This window comes from Mixophyes fleayi, unplaced genomic scaffold, assembly GCF_038048845.1.
Source record: "Mixophyes fleayi isolate aMixFle1 unplaced genomic scaffold, aMixFle1.hap1 Scaffold_3160, whole genome shotgun sequence".
NCBI classification, from domain to species: Eukaryota; Metazoa; Chordata; class Amphibia; order Anura; family Limnodynastidae; genus Mixophyes; species Mixophyes fleayi.
Genome location: NW_027447187.1, coordinates 19,817 through 36,046, shown reverse-complemented (window position 1 = coordinate 36,046; position 16,230 = coordinate 19,817). Strand labels below are relative to the sequence as shown.

The following is a 16,230-nucleotide window of genomic DNA, read 5'->3' as shown; positions in this document are numbered from 1 at the left end:
TGTCAGTCTATGATAACTCCCGTCTGTATAAAACGTAAAATCAACATTTTTGTCACGTATATCGGGCCTGGCAGTAAAGGTCTGATTCAGGTATTCCATACAATCATGCGTATCAGTACTCTTGCCAAACTCATCATCAACCAGGGTCTCCTCACCTCCCACCCTTTGTGTCTCTCGAGACACATATGGAAGGTATGTAGCTGGATTTAAGGTGCTACATCGTTTGAGGGTGATGTTTGAGGGTGCCATCAGAGCTAGTTCCCATTTTGTGAATCTAGCTGAGGAAACATGTCTGGTTTGAGCTGAGTTTAACAGAGCTGATACAGCATGGGGTGTATAGACAGTTGAATCATGTCCTAATACTACATCCTCGCTCTTACTTACCAGTAGAGCTGTCGCTGCTACACTTCTGAGACATGTTGGGAGTGATCTTGCCACATTGTCTAATTGTGCACTGTAGTATGCTACCGGTCTGCTAGCGTCACCATGTTTCTGTGTGAGAACACCTGCTGCACAACCATCAGCTTCCGTACAGTATAGCTCAAAAGGCTTTTCATAATCAGGTATTCCCAATGCAGGTGCTCTAGTCAGACTATCGTTGAGATTAAAGAACGCTTGCTCTGACTCTTCTGTGTGTACGACACGTTCTGGTTTCGAGGAAGAGACTAGCTCCTGCAATGGTAATGCCAAAATAGAAAAACCTGGGATCCAGGATCTACAGTATCCACACATCCCCAAGAAGGTACGAATTTGCTTCTGGCTCTGCGGCAGGGTCATGTGTTGTATGGCCTCAATTCTGTCAATCATCAGATGTCTTAGGGCACTGTCTCACCCAGGGGCTAAGTATTTGACCTTATTCTGACATGGCTGTAACTTGTGCTTTGCCACTTTGTGCCCTGTTTGCGAAAGATGGACCAACAACAATTTAGTATCACGTAAACATGACAGAAAAGAATCAGAGCACAACAACAAATCGTCCACATATTGAATTTGAACATACCCATTGCTAGGCTGTAAAGTTTGTAAACAGTCATGTAAGGCTTGAGAGAAAATACTGGGGCTGTCAATGAACCCCTGGGAAAGTTTGGTCCATGTATATGCAAAAATGTATTGACAGTCAGGGTGAAGAGGGACTGAGAAGAAAGCAGAACATAGATCAATGACAGTGAAATGACTAGCAGATGGTGGAATCTGCATGAGGATGACAGCTGAATTAGGCACTACGGGGAATTGGCTCTCAACCACTTTATTAATTCCCCTTAAGTCCTGGACTAATCTATAGCCCCTCCCCCCACTCTTCTTCACAGGGAAAATGGGACTATTTGCTATGCTGGATGTACGAATTAAAATCTCTTGTTGCAACAGCCTCTCAATAACAGGATATACCCTTAGTTCCACCTCTGGTTTTAATGGATACTGTGAGATTTTTGGAGCTATCCTACCACTTTTTAGATTTACCATCACAGGAGCTACGTTTGCCATTAATCCAGTGTCTTGTCCAACTCTGGTCCATAGTGAACCTGGTATTTCCAGCAACATCCCCTTTACTTGAGATGGACTCTGTTCTATAACGGTAGAGTGCAACATTAACCTTTGAGGGGTGTCTAATATATCCTGTACCTCATGCACGACCTTCTCTGGTATATCAAACATAGGTGAGGTCCCACATCACAGTAGGGAAGTAGTGAGGGAGGCGGGTAGGTTAGGGGTAGGGGTAGGGAGGGAGGCGGGTAGGTTAGGGGTAGGGGTAGGGGTAGGGAGGGAGGCGGGTAGGTTAGGGGTAGGGGTAGGGAGGGAGGCGGGTAGGTTAGTGGTAGGGGTAGGGGTAGGGGTAGGGTTAGGGAGGCGGGTAGGTTAGTGGTAGGGGTAGGGGTAGGGGTAGGGAGGGAGGCGGGTAGGTTAGTGGTAGGGGTAGGGGTAGGGAGGGAGGCGGGTAGGTTAGGGGTAGGGGTAGGAGGGAGGTGGGTAGGTTAGGGGTAGGGAGGGAGGTGGGTAGGTTAGGGGTGTGGGTAGGTTAGGGGTAGGGGTAGGGGTAGGGAGGGAGGTGGGTAGGTTAGGGGTAGGGGTAGGGAGGGAGGCGGGTAGGTTAGGGGTAGGGGTAGGGAGGGAGGCGGGTAGGTTAGTGGTAGGGGTAGGGGTAGGGGTAGGGAGGCGGGTAGGTTAGTGGTAGGTTAGTGGTAGGGGTAGGGGTAGGGGTAGGGGTAGGGAGGCGGGTAGGTTAGTGGTAGGGGTAGGGGTAGGGGTAGGGGTAGGGAGGGAGGCGGGTAGGTTAGTGGTAGGGGTAGGGGTAGGGGTAGGGAGGGAGGCGGGTAGGTTAGTGGTAGGGGTAGGGGTAGGGAGGGAGGGCGGGTAGGTTAGGGGTAGGGGTAGGGGTAGGGAGGGAGGTGGGTAGGTTAGGGGTGTGGGTAGGTTAGGGGTAGGGTTAGGGGTAGGGGTAGGGGTAGGGGTAGGGAGGGGTGGGGGTAGGTTAGGGGTAGGGGTAGGGGTAGGGTAGGGAGGGAGGTGGGTAGGTTAGGGGTAGGGGTAGGGAGGGAGGCGGGTAGGTTAGGGTAGGGGTAGGGGTAGGGGTAGGGAGGGAGGTAGGTAGGTTAGGGGGAGGGAGGGAAGGGGGTAGGTTAGGGGGAGGGAGGGAGGGTGGGGGGTAGGTTAGGGGGAGGGGGGGAGGGAGGGTAGGGGGGAGGGGGGGTGGGGTAGGTTAGGGGGAGGGAGGGAGGGTAGGGGGAGGGGGGGTGGGGTAGGTTAGGGGGAGGGAGGGAGGGAGGGTAGGGGGAGGGAGGGGGGGAGGGAGGGTAGGGGGAGGGAGGGGGGGAGGGGGGGTGGGGTAGGTTAGGGGGAGGGGGGGAGGGTAGGGGGAGGGAGGGGGGGGGGGAGGGAGGGTAGGGAGGGAGGGTAGAGGGTAGGTTAGGGGGAGGGAGAGGGGGGGGGGAGGGTAGGGGGTAGGTTAGGGGGAGGGAGGGGGGGGTAGGTTAGGGGGAGGGAGGGGGTTAGGTTAGGGGGAGGGAGGGAAGGGGGTAGGTTAGGGGGAGGAGGGAGGCTAGGGGGTAGGTTAGGGGGAGGGAGGGTAGAGGGTAGGTTAGGGGGAGGGAGGGGGGGGAGGGAGGGGGGGAGGGAGGGTAGGGGGGAGGGTAGGGGGTAGGTTAGGGGGAGGGAGGGGGGGGGTAGGTTAGGGGCAGGTAGGTTAGGGGGAGGGAGGGAGGTAGGTTAGGGGGAGGGAGGGAAGGGGGTAAGTTAGGGGGAGGCAGGGGGGTAGGGAGGGGGGTAGGTTAGGGGGAGGGAGGGAGGGAGGTTAGGTTAGGGGGAGGGGGGTAGGTTAGGGGGAGGGAGGGAGGGAGGGTAGGGGGTAGGTTAGAGGGAGGGGGGGAGGGTAGGGGGTAGGTTAGGGGGAGGGGGGAGGGAGGGAGGGTAGGGGGTAGGTTAGGGGGAGGGTAGGGGGTAGGTTAGGGGGGGGAGGGAGGGAGGGTAGGGGGTAGGTTAGAGGGAGGGAGGGAGGGTGGGTAGGGGTAGATTAGAGGGAGGGAGGGAGGGTGGGTAGGGGGTAGGTTAGGGGGAGGGAGGGAGGGAGGGTAGGGGGTAGGTTAGGGGGAGGGAGGGAGGGAGGGTAGGGGGTAGGTTAGGGGGAGGGAGGGAGGGAGGGAGGGTGGGTAGGGGGTAGGTTAGGGGGAGGGAGGGAGGGGGGTAGGTTAGGGGTAAGGAGGGAGGGGGGTAGGTTAGGGGGAGGGAGGGAGGGGGTAGGTTAGGGGGTAGGGAGGGAGGCAGGTAGGTTAGGGTTAGGGGTAGGGAGGGAGGGAGGGAAGGGGGTAGGTTAGGGGGAGGGAGGGAAGGGGGTAGGTTAGGGGGAGGGAGGGAAGGGGGTAGGTTAGGGGGAGGCAGGGGGGTAGGGAGGGGGGTAGGTTAGGGGGAGGCAGGGGGGTAGGGAGGGGGGTAGGTTAGGGGGAGGGAGGGTAGGTTAGGGGGAGGGAGGGTAGGTTAGGGGGAGGGAGGTTAGGTTAGGGGGAGGGGGGTAGGTTAGGGGGAGGGAGGGAGGGAGGGTAGGGGGTAGGAGGGAGAGAGGGTGGGGGGAGGGTAGGGGGTAGGTTAGAGGGAGGGAGGGAGGGTAGGGGGGAGGGTAGGGGGTAGGTTAGGGGGAGGGGGGAGGGAGGGAGGGTAGGGGGTAGGTTAGGGGGAGGGAGGGAGGGATGGAGGGTAGGGGGTAGGTTAGGGGAGGGAGGGAGGGTAGGGGGGTAGGTTAGAGGGAGGGAGGGAGGGAGGGTAGGGGGTAGGGTAGGGGGTAGGTTAGGGGGAGGGAGGGAGGGAGGGAGGGAGGGTAGGGGGTAGGTTAGGGGGGAGGGAGGGAGGGAGGGTAGGGGGTAGGTTAGGGGGAGGGAGGGAGGGAGGGTAGGGGGTAGGTTAGGGGGAGGGAGGGAGGGAGGGAGGGTGGGTAGGGGGTAGGTTAGGGGGAGGGAAGGAGGGAGGGTGGGTAGGGGGTAGGTTAGGGGTAAGGAGGGAGGGGGGGTAGGTTTGGGGTAAGGAGGGAGGGGGGGTAGGTTAGGGGGAGGGAGGGAGGGAGGGGGGTAGGTTAGGGGGAGGGAGGGAGGCGGGTAGGTTAGGGGGTAGGGAGGGAGGCAGGTAGGTTAGGGGTAGGGGTAGGGAGGGAGGGAGGGAAGGGGGTAGGTTAGGGGGAGGGAGGGAGGGAAGGAAGGGGGTAGGTTAGGGGGGAGGGAGGGAGGGAGGGTAGGGGGTAGGTTAGGGGGAGGGGGGTAGGTTAGGGGGAGGGAGGGTAGGGGGTAGGTTAGGGGGAGGGAGGGAGGGTAGGGGGAGAGGGGGAGGGAGGGAGGTAGGTTAGGGGGAGGGAGGGAAGGGGGTAGGTTAGGGGGGGAGGGAGGGAAGGGGGTAGGTTAGGGGGGGGGAGGGAGGGAGGGAAGGGGGTAGGTTAGGGGGGGGGAGGAGGGAGGGAAGGGGGTAGGTTAGGGGGGGGGAGGGAGGGAGGGAAGGGGGTAGGTTAGGGGGGGGGAGGGAGGGAGGGAAGGGGGTAGGTTAGGGGGGGGGAGGGAGGGAGGGAGGGGGGTAGGTTAGGGGGGGGGAGGGAGGGAGGGGGTAGGTTAGGGGGAGGGAGGTAGTTTAGGGGGAGGGAGGGAGGGGGGTAGGTTAGGGGGAGGGAGGGAGGGAGGGGGGTAGGTTAGGGGGAGGGAGGGGGGGAGGGAGGGAGGGCGGGGGGGTAGGGAGGGAGGGGGGTAGGTTAGGGGGAGGGAGGGGGGAGTAGGTTAGGGGGAGTGAGGGGGGGTAGGTTAGGGGGAGGGAGGGAGGGGGGGAGGAAGGGAGGGGGGTAGGTTAGGGGGATGGAGTGGGGTAGGTTAGGGGGAGGGAGGGAGGGGGGTAGGTTAGGGGGAGGGAGGGAGGGCGGGGGGGTAGGTTAGGGGGAGGGAGGGAGGGCGGGGGGGTAGGGAGGGAGGGGGGTAGGTTAGGGGTAGGGAGGGAGGGGGGTAGGTTAGGGGTAGGGAGGGAGGGGGGTAGGTTAGGGGGAGGGAGGGAGGGGCGTAGGTTAGGGGGGAGGGAGGGGGGTAGGTTAGGGGGGAGGGAGGGAGGGGGGTAGGTTAGGGGGGGGGAGGGAGGGAGGGAGGGGGGTAGATTAGGGGGAGGGAGGGGAGGGAAGGGGGTAGGTTAGGTGGAGGGAGGGAGGGAGGGAGGGGGGTAGGTTAGGTGGAGGGAGGGAGGGAGGGAGGGGGGTAGGTTAGGGGGAGGGAGGGAGGGAGGGGGGTAGGTTAGGGGGAGGGGGGGAGGGAGGGAGGGGGGTGGGGGAGGGGGGTAGGTTAGGGGGAGGGAGGGAGGGAGGGGTAGGTTAGGTTAGGAGGAGGGAGGGAGGGAGGGGGGGTAGGTTAGGGGAGGGAGGGAGGGAGGGGGGTAGGTTAGGGGGAGGGAGGGAGGGAGGGGGGTAGGTTAGGGGGAGGGAGGGAGGTAGGTTAGGGGGGAGGGGGGTAGGTTAGGGGGAGGGAGGGAGGTAGGTTAAGGGGGAGGGAGGTTAGGAGGTGGAGGGAGGGTGGGAGGGTGGGGTTGGTTAGGGGGAGGGGGGGAGGGGGGTAGGTTAGGGGGAGGGAGGGGGGGTAGGTTAGGGGGAGGGAGGGAAGGGGGTAGGTTAGGGGGAGGGAGGGGGGTAGGAGGGAGGGAGGGTGGGAGGGAGGGAGGGGGGGTAGGTTAGGGGAGGGAGGGAGGGGGGGAGGGGGGAGGTTAGGGGGAGGGATGGAGTGAGGGCGGGAGGGGGGGTAGTTAGGAGAGGGGGTGTGAGGGAGGGAGGTGGGGGGTGGTAGTTAGAGGGAGTGAGGTGGGGGGTAGTTAGGAGAGGGGGGAGTTAGGGGGGAGGGTGTTAGGAAGGGAGGCGGGAGTTAGGAAGGGAGGGAAGGAGTTAGGAAAGGGATAGGGAGGAAGGGAGTTAGGTAGATGGGGAGGGAGGGAGGGAGGGAGGGTAATTAGGGGGGAAGGGAGGGAGGGAAGGAGTTAGGAAGGGGAGAGGAGTTAGGAAAGGGGAGAGGGAGGGAGATAGGAGGGTGGGAGAGTGTTAGAAGGGGGGAAGGGATGGAGAGGGGAGAGGGGGGAGAGAAGACAGGCTGGGGAGGGGAAAGGGAGGGGGGAGAGAAGACAGGCTGTGGGGGGAAAGGGGGGAGAGACAGGCTGTGGGGGGGAAAGGGGGGAGAGACAGGCCGGGGGGGGGGAGAGACAGGCCGGGGGGGGGGGGAAGAGACAGGCCGGGGAGGGGGGAGGGGGGAGAGGGGCAGAGAGACAGGCGGATGGGCAGCTTCGCGATCAGCACTATGTTGGGTGGCAGGTAGAACGGCCTCAGGGAGTTGAGTCCTGTGCATCACTACACAGGAGCTCCTTAGTGCACCTTTCTTACACGATGCAAGAGCCGACTCTGCAGCAGCCCCAGATTTGTGTAGTAACCGGGAGCCGTGGCGCCTCCTCAGCATAGCGCCCTGGTCGGCTGCACCAACCTCGCTACAGCCCTGAGCAGTCGATCGGGAAATCTTCTCTGCATTTACTTTTTTCTTTTGTGAACATAAATGAACTGTATCTCTAGTTTTGTAACAATTCAATTTGTACTTTGTGTTCAATTTAAGATTAGAATCATTATTGCTACTAAAGTCTAAAAATCTGTTAAAATCATCAATCTAAATTAAAATACTATTATCTATGTATATTTTGTACAGTTGGATCTCCCAATTAAGAGAATAAATATATTTACAATAATAATCCTCTTAACTATCCTGAGGAAGGTTTGCAAAGCTACGGGTGAAAATAGTTCCCATCGCTGTTCTGCAAATTTGTATGTAAACATTATCTGAAAGTGTTAATTTTATTCATTCGTACACTGAAGTATTTAACACACAAACATGGAATACACATTTTAGTTTAGTATAATGTTGGAAGTTTTCTAATGTTTGTTGTGTTAAAAACATAATTTTTAAAACATTATTTTTGCATGCGTGCAGATAAAAAACAATTAATTTGATAATGGCATAGCTATACATGAATGCTACGATCAGGAAATAACTGGTGTCCAAAGTTTGAATCCATTGATTAAGGAATTATGTGTCAGGGACATCAAAATTAAGCAGTAATCCTAGTCTGGGCAGAAAATAAATTGTGCCTGATGAAACATGGTTTTGCAAAAACAAAAAAAAAGTACATAAAAAAAAAATAAGAACTAACAAACATTGGCCACCTACAGGAACAGCCACAAACCTCCATATTCAACAGGTTACAGATGATTGGTAATTGTACTTTCCAGATAAATAATAAATCAAATAGCTGTTTGAGCTTATACCAAGATCTTTATGGAAAAAAAAAAAAAGGATCACATGTTTTATTTCAGGGAAAATAAATAATGAACCATTTATTTACAGCATTATAAAGTCCCAGACACTAATCCTCATTTCTGTGACAATTCCTACAACCAGAAGGGATGCTGAAGGTCTCTGATTTCATAAAACTGTGTTGTCCTCCAGGCAGGGATCCAGAGAGGCGATGGTGATCTGAAAATGGCTGTAGAGGTCTGGAAAGGAGAAAATGAAAACAACATTAACTTAATAGACAGTGTATACTTATTCTAGTGTGTGAGATGGCGACATTCTTCTCCCTTACACAACCCTACATTAACAATTTGCATTTCTCTTATTTGTATACAAATGTTTAGGTTAAATAAAACAAACAGACAAAAAAAAAGTGGTCCATTTGATCATTGTTAGATCTAATGCAAAGCAGAGATAACTTAAGCTAGGTGCACACTACACAGTTTTCGTCCAATAATTGGCTCAATCAGCCGACATACGACCGCTCGTTCAAAAGTCAGGTCAGTGTGTGCAGTGACACGATGGTCGAAAGTCTGCCCAAAGGGACGATTGTCGCCTCATTTGGTTGGTCGTACCGTTTAATATTTTCGTTCCAGTCTCGTTTCCGCTGTGCAGTGTGTATAAACTTCCGACCGATCCACAACAGTGAGTACGAAATTACAGTCATTGCTCACGACAACATGGCTGAAAAAAGTCGCTGAAGGGACGTCCGCTCTTCCCTTTATCGTCCTAAACAAGGCTAGTGTGTATGCAGTCCATGGACCGAGCGACATCGATCGCATGTAAAATCGATCGGCATAAAAAGATGGTGGAAAATTCTGTAGTGTGTACCCAGCTTAACATATAGATTATTACAGGAACTATTTTTTTTTATTGCCCCTAAAACCTGCTAAGGTAACAGATTAATCTTGTTTCCCTGAATATGCGTTAACATGTAAATGAGACTTGTCTATATGAGCCTTAGGAAAGTTGTATTACTTCGTCCAATTAAAGGCCACAAATGTAGCTTTGTCCTCCCATCAGTATCATCAGATATATATATATATATATATATATATATATATATATATATATATATATATATATATATATATATGTACTAAATTATTATTTGAAGAAAGATGTACTCCTAATAACTATGTAATGTGATCCGTATTTATTCCTTACCCAAGTCGCTTGTTCCACAGTAGAGCGCCTCCGCTTAGCATCTTCTGCAGGGCTATATGATATGAGAGGTGTGTTGGCATCCTCAGACCTGCCATCTATCCCACTGTCACTGTCTTCAACCTTAACGCTGGGGGAGGACGGGGCTGAAGATCTCCAAGTGGAACAGTCAACTTCTGGTGTGGGAGTTGAACATTTGGCAGGAGAAGAGATTTTTTCCTGATCCTCCGAAGAATAGGAATCTGCAGGAATACGAACTTCCCTAGGGTCAAACCTAGTCACTGTGTATGGGTAACCTCTTTTACCCAACCTGCCATTAAAGAAGTCATTATTGTTATTGACATTTAAAACCATCTATTCCTAATGCTATTAATCATTAAATTATAAGAGTCACTGCTCATCGACAGGAGACTTCATAAGGGTCAATCCACACGGTCATCTCTTTTGGCAAGGTCAGTTCCTGGTATTTTAGCCCACTGTGAACACAAGCTCCCAGGATACTCTCATCCCTGTTATGTATATTGGCCCGGATACACCTGAAAAGTAAGATAATCACCCATTAGATTGTATGGAAGAAAGAAAAACTAGTGCCTGATGACTGAAGTTTCTAATTAAACAGGCATGTTTAGTAAAGAAATTAAAAATAAAACCCAAAAGGAGATCACTTATAACACCTTCCAACTTTAATAATGTAATGTGTACCAAAATAATGTTGATAATACCGATTTTGAATGACAAAAAAAATTGGTTACAAGCTCTCACAACTTCCTTAAAATATAAACATATTGCTAATATTTTGAGACATATTTATAGTTGACACTAAATACTGGTTCTGATCACAATATGGCTGCCTCAGTGATGTCAGCACTTCTAGTCATGCATTCCTAAAAATATTGGTTCAGCTCAAGAGATGGCTGCCCCTGCTGTGTGCCCATAAAGTCTAATTTCACCGACTATCCTAGTGCACATCAAATAGAATTCCATCAGAAGACACAGTACACTAAAAGGTTATTGAGCCAAACATAACTTCCCTCACATTTCCATTTACATAGAATCATGAAGCTTAATGTAAAGGTTATGACCAAGTCTAGAAATAATTGATCTCATGGAATTATCATCAAAAACAGCAATCATTCATACAGGTTGTAAAGAGGAAAACTCCTCTAAATGAGGGGGAAATAGCTTTGTAACTATAATCTGCAGTTTTAAAAATGTGAGATTACAGGTGTAGGTTATATTGGCTTCTTAGAACCAAGATTAGTAAAATTAGAACCTACACCACGACCATTTAAATATGTGACTGCTATTCTCAGGTACTATAAGAAAGAAATAAGACATGATGAGATACCTATATGCCTGGCCTTTCATTGGCTTTTCTGGGTACCAATGTCCAATGTACTTATGGTACAGAATCTCAGCCAACGTTTCTCCATACACCTCAACCATCACCGGATCCAATTTATGTAATCTGTTGACCAGAGTCTTAATAAATTCCACTCCAGCCACCAGCTCTGTCCTCATCTCCACTGGGATTGCTGCTAATTCAGCCATATTATCTGATGTGAGAGAGAGAAAACAATTTTAGCTTTTTGTTGCATATTGTCATCTACATTTTTTCATATGCTAATATCAGAACAATAAGTCCAGTCTACCCGACACTTTACAAATGTGAAAAAGTAAACTGTGATGTTTCCAGCAGCACCTTTAGAAATTGTGGTGAGTAAGTTTATTTGTTGTTGGAGATACTGCAGAAATGCAAAAAGATTCTGGAGAGAATATTTTCTAAATTCAATATTCAGGGGTAGGGCAGGGGGATGGGACAGAATTGAACATCCATACAAACATTCTCTAGTAAGTGTATAATTACTAATGATGCTCGGGCTCGGTTTTCCAAAAACTGAGCCCACCTAAACATCGCAGATCCGAGTACCGGGCTAACTCGGTACTTTCGTAATCCCTCTGAACTGAAAATAAGGCAAAACATCATTGTTGCATCATCAGATCTTGCAAGTTTTGGATTCTATAAGTACCGCCCTCCACGGAGATCTGGCACCATTTCGCAGACAGACACAGAAGGGGTAGCAGCGTTCTTGGCATTCTCCAGTGACATTGCTCTGTGCCATTGATGTGGATTCACATCAGTCCAAAGAAGACCAGGAGTACCAAGCAGCTGCTGGCACCAATCATGATAATACTAATCCCTCTATGTCATCTGCTAAATTCTATGTTCAAGTGCATAGAGGTTTTAAGGAAAACATAAATGTAAAAAATAAAAAAAGCTTTTACCTTGGTCATGAAAAAAAACCCATATGTAATAAAGGTAAAATTAACTGCAGAAAAACATAAAATTGCCAACATACCATTCTACACACGCAGTGGCATGGAAAGAATCAGGCCTTCGCCTTTCGGTATTAGTGCTAGTTCTGCAACTGTCAGTGAAGCATTCTTGTAAGAAGAATCATGAAGAAGCAGGACCTTGCCATTCTGACTCAAAAACCGGTGCCCAAATACTTTTTACTGTAAAAGCAGAGCTGGGAAAAATACAGTAAGGCAGTAGAAGAAACTGTATGTTCAGATTCAGAAATGACAAATCCCTGGAGAGTCTATCCACGAGTGCTATGTCTAAGCCTGACCTTTCGGATACTGTACTGATAAAGAAGCCTCCTTACAGCATTTCTGCAGATGTGCGGATAAGAAGCCCAAATATAGCCGATCATACTCAAATTGAGGATGCCACTTTGGATTTGAAAAAGGATGAGGGGGGATATTTATGTAGCGGACGACGACACTAATGAGGATGTTGATGACGATGATGTTGTTTGTGTAAGTCCTCCAGAAGCAGTTCTTGCATCTGATAAGGCCATTATCATGCCTGGGCATAAAACCAAAAAATCCATCTCTTATGTGTGGAATTATTTTTACTCAATCCCTGACAAGAGTTTTCTAGCCATTTGTAAAGCCACAGTCAGTAGAGGTAGGAACATTAACCATCTAGTAACCTCATCCATATTACACCATTTGAAGAGAGTCAACTAGGCTGCTTTTGGGAAAATCAGAAACTTATGTTAAAAAAAACAAAAACAACAAACAGACCAGCATCAGTTAGCTTCCTTTTCTCACCTAGATCCAGGCACCTGCAATCTACACCCACAATCCCTTCCTCATCAATATTCTCATTAGTGATCGGAGTTAGTCCTGCATCCAAGTTACTAAGGCTAGATGACTCCTCCACTATCCAGGATTCCTCTGAAGAATTCTTGAGCGTTAGTCCCGCTGCTGATGTGGGAGGATCTTCATCCCAGAAGCAGACCAAGAAGAAGACTACTAGTAGTTTACAACAATTGACTGTTAAATAATCATTTGCAAGAGGATACAAGTATGAAGGCTGTCACCCAGTTACAAAAGCGGATCACAGACACCATGGCGACTATGCTAGTATTAGATCTGTGTCCAATATCCACTATTGATGCAGCTGGTTTTAGACAGTTAATTGAGGTCTTGTTTCTCTTTTACCAAATTCCATCAAGACTATATTTTCCTAGAAAAGCTATTCCTGACCTCTACCAGAAGGTTCGTAAAGATGTAATTATTGGGCTACAAAATGCCATTCTACCCACTGAACACTTAACCACAGATATGTGAACAAGCGGATCTGGGCAAACTAAAGATTATATGACTGACAGCAAACTGGGTTGGTGATTCACCTTCACCAGCAGGAACAGCAGCAGCATGTACTGAACTACGTCACATTTGTCAGAGGCAGGCTACTCTGTGTATCACTTAGAGGCATACAGCTGACAAAACTGAAAACTAAGGCATGTCATTGCTATATGAACTCTCCTTAGGATATGTCATTTCTGATAACGCCACCAATATTGTGAGAGTATTACAGCTGGGAGAATTTCATTACTTTGCCCGTTTTGCTCACACAATCAACTTGGTGGTGCAAAGCTTTTTTAAAAAAAATGACAGGGACGTGCAAGAGATGCTGTCTGTGGCACATAACATTTTGGGACATTTCCGGCATTCTGCAACAGCATGTAGGAGATTGCAGCAGCTACAAACAATAATTTAATTGCCCTGCCACCAACTGAAGCAAGAGGTGGTAACAAGGTGCAATTCCACCATTTATACGCTTTTAAGGATGGAGGAACAGCAAAAAGCCATCCACACTTACTCCACAAGCCATAGCATTAAGAAAGGAGGGGGGATGCATTTTACTCAAGCGAAATGGAGAATACTTTTCATGTCGTGAAAGGTGCTGAAACCATTCGAAGTAGTCACCTGTGAAGGCAGTTCAGACACTGCTAGCTTGAGCCAAAGGATTCACTTAGACTTTTGGAAAAGCAGCTTGAGAAGCTGAAGGAGGAGATGAAACAAAGCAATTACGCTAAGTAAGTCGGACGTGTAGATCAAGTACTTGCTAGGATCCAAGAGTTATCAAAATCTTGAAATCAGATCACTACATTTTGGCGACTGTGCTTGATATTAGGTTTAAGAGCTCTTTGTTTCCAACGGACCCAGATCTCAAGAGATGCAAGGAGCTCTGGTGAGCAAGTTGACATCTGAAGTGGTAGATGACACGACGATGTCTCCTCCTTCAGCTTCTCAGGCTGCTTCAGGTTGTTTCAGCTGCTGCTAGAAAAAAACTTAGCTTTCCCAAGAGACCCAGGTATGATGCAATTGACTCAACACAACATTTTGACGTCTGGTCTAAAAGAATTGACCAAAAACCGTGACACCTCTACTGTAACTCCACCTGATCCTACTATCAACATCCAAAGGATGGTGGAGGATTATTTTAATGACAGCATAGAAATAGATACGTCAGACAGTCCCTTTACATACTGGGAGGAAAAAAGGCAATTTGGAGACCCATATACAAACTCGCTTTGCAATACCTAAGCTGCCCACCCTCCACCGTGTACCTGGAAAGAGTTTTCAGCACCGCAGGGAACCTGGTCAGCGATCAGCATAGGAGGCTACTACCTAGAAATGTGAAAAAGATGATGTTCAACAAAATTAATTACAAATTCCATGAGGAAGGCCTTTACCGCCAATTACATCAAAGTACAGAGACTTCTGTAATGGTGGATTACAGCGGGGATGAATTAATATTGTGTGAGGATGATGTCATCATCCTCACCCCCATCAGTGTGTACAACAACAATCTTGCCACTGTAGCGTTCATTGACAGCACTGTTGGTATTAAGGCAGCTAAGCTATTAGTAGCTTGTTTTGTGGGGGCCTAAACAAACCAAGCACTTTAGCCACAAGAGTGACACTCCTTGTTGCTGGAGTGCTTGGTTTGTTATAATGTACATGTCCATTTTAATAGCTAGCATAAGGGTGTGAGGGCCCAAGGACAATTCCATCTTGCACCACTTTGCTTTTCTGTGACTGCTGTGTGGCAATGTTTCCTAGATGTGCTGTCAACTGAAGTGTCTTTGTGCCATTGCTCTGTCTCTTAGTATCCAGCCAGCTCACTGCAGTCTTTGGCCGAAAGTGGATGAAAATAGTATTGTGACCTGTGAGGTGGTCAAAATTGACTGGAAATGACTGAAGATTGGTGTTATGGATGTTAATAATAATGTAGGGAAAAAAAGAGCAAATTTATGTGATTTTAGCATATTCTAGCAATTTATAATAAAAATATGCATCCAAAACCATAACAAGGGGGTCAGTGAACATCTCTAACAATTACCACTACTAAATAAAAACAAAAATAATCTAGCAAACAATGTTAAGACAATATGGTGTTTGAATACTAATTGCATATCATGTCTAGTCGTTAAAAAAAACTAAAAAAACTGGCTATTTCTTTGGAACTGGATAATGTGTCTATCTGGGAGAAATGAAATAACAGAGCATGTGGTGTAAAATTGTCCATAGGTTCTAAAAACATTGCAAAAACAGAGTGACTTAACTAATAATTATTTATAAATATATGTTATTTAAATCAATTTTTAATGTAACATGTCCCAAAAATCAAACCCTATTCCTCACCAATTTATTGGATATATCTTTTTTAAAGCTTACCTCATCCCTCATGATACTATTCACACTAATACACCCTCACGGCTGTCCCAATCTCCACTCTAAACCACAATTGCTCCTCTTGTTTCAGCTGTGCCCTCTCCCAGTTAGAATGTAAGCTCTCTAATGAGCAGGGTCCTCTATATCACATGTCTGCATTTATTTTGTCTGCCTTGTATGTCCTTGTTTTATGTATGCCCTGTTTTCCTTACTGTACTGCAGAACACTGTCACTTACAAATCTACGGTACTTTTATTATAATATGTTTTAATTGAAGATATCAATAAAGATTGTTTAAACTTTCATATTCACAGTGTACAGAAGAGTCAATTGGTTGACTATAGATTTTGTATAAGCAACATCTGAGCAGACTTACTGCTGATTATTCATAGATTAGAGAAGGTTTGCTGAAGTTGCAGTTGGGTGGGTGTGGGGGTGTGGGTGTGTGTCATCTGCAAAGCCAACCCCTTCTACTGTAATTGTTTTCCAAGCTCATTATTGTTTCTTTATAAACATTTTATCATTAGTAACCTGGACTCAGATATACACAAGAACAGGAAGCCGCCCGTCTCACCTGGAATACACACTGTATTTCTTATGAACGCAGAAGCTTAGAGTCCTATGCTCAAGTAGATTAACTGTACTGAAATATTACAGCTATTAGAAAACCAGAAACTTGAAATAACAAACAGCACCATCAAAGAAAATAATACAAAGAAATATATAGTGGAAGTGGTTGGAGAAGATTTACTAGGTCCTGTTTTTGCAATACTACAAACAGCTTTAAGTCATAAATATGTAGTTTATGTCCTTCTATGTATAATTTTATATATACCAAAACCAGGGATACTCTGCCCTCTCCAAACACATGATTAATGCTAGTACTGTTCTATATTATAAACAGGGAATGTGAGTTCCACATATTGCAATATATGTTCAGCTACCAAATCACACCAAAGTCTCCTCATTCTGGTCAGTCCTAACATGGTCAAATGCTATGTGTTTTATCTGGGCTAAAGGGTTACCTGAACACAGCTTTTAAAGGCAAGTCTTTCCCTAGCACTAGCAGCCACAGGAGACCTGGGACTCACCTGACACAAGTTGGAATTAATTGAGAATGGGGTGCAAGAGTGATGGGACTTACATTGTATAAACAAAACAATTACATAGATTCTCTGCACTCTCCATGTATAGACTGGGGTGCAAGAGG

At 48.4% G+C, this 16,230-nt stretch overlaps 1 protein-coding gene across 1 annotated transcript; it reads right to left on the bottom strand.

Annotated features, from left to right (window-relative positions):
• Positions 1-9,381: 9,381 nt before the first annotated feature.
• Positions 9,382-10,535, bottom strand: LOC142129770 (protein BTG3-like). Its single transcript, XM_075194372.1, has 2 exons — positions 10,333-10,535; positions 9,382-9,520 (listed from the first exon to the last, which is right to left on the bottom strand). Exons 1-2 carry the CDS (start codon positions 10,533-10,535, stop codon positions 9,382-9,384), a joined length of 342 nt encoding a protein of 113 aa, XP_075050473.1.
• Positions 10,536-16,230: the final 5,695 nt, after the last annotated feature.

Bases quoted from the DNA above. Each gene is read 5' to 3' on its own strand.
- LOC142129770 (XM_075194372.1), bottom strand. From the start codon at position 10,535: ATGGCTGAATTAGCAGCAATCCCAGTGGAGATGAGGACAGAGCTGGTG. The intron at 9,521-10,332 runs GTATCTCATCAT...CTTACTTTTCAG, and splicing joins ATGAAAGGCCAGGCATATAG to GTGTATCCGGGCCAATATAC.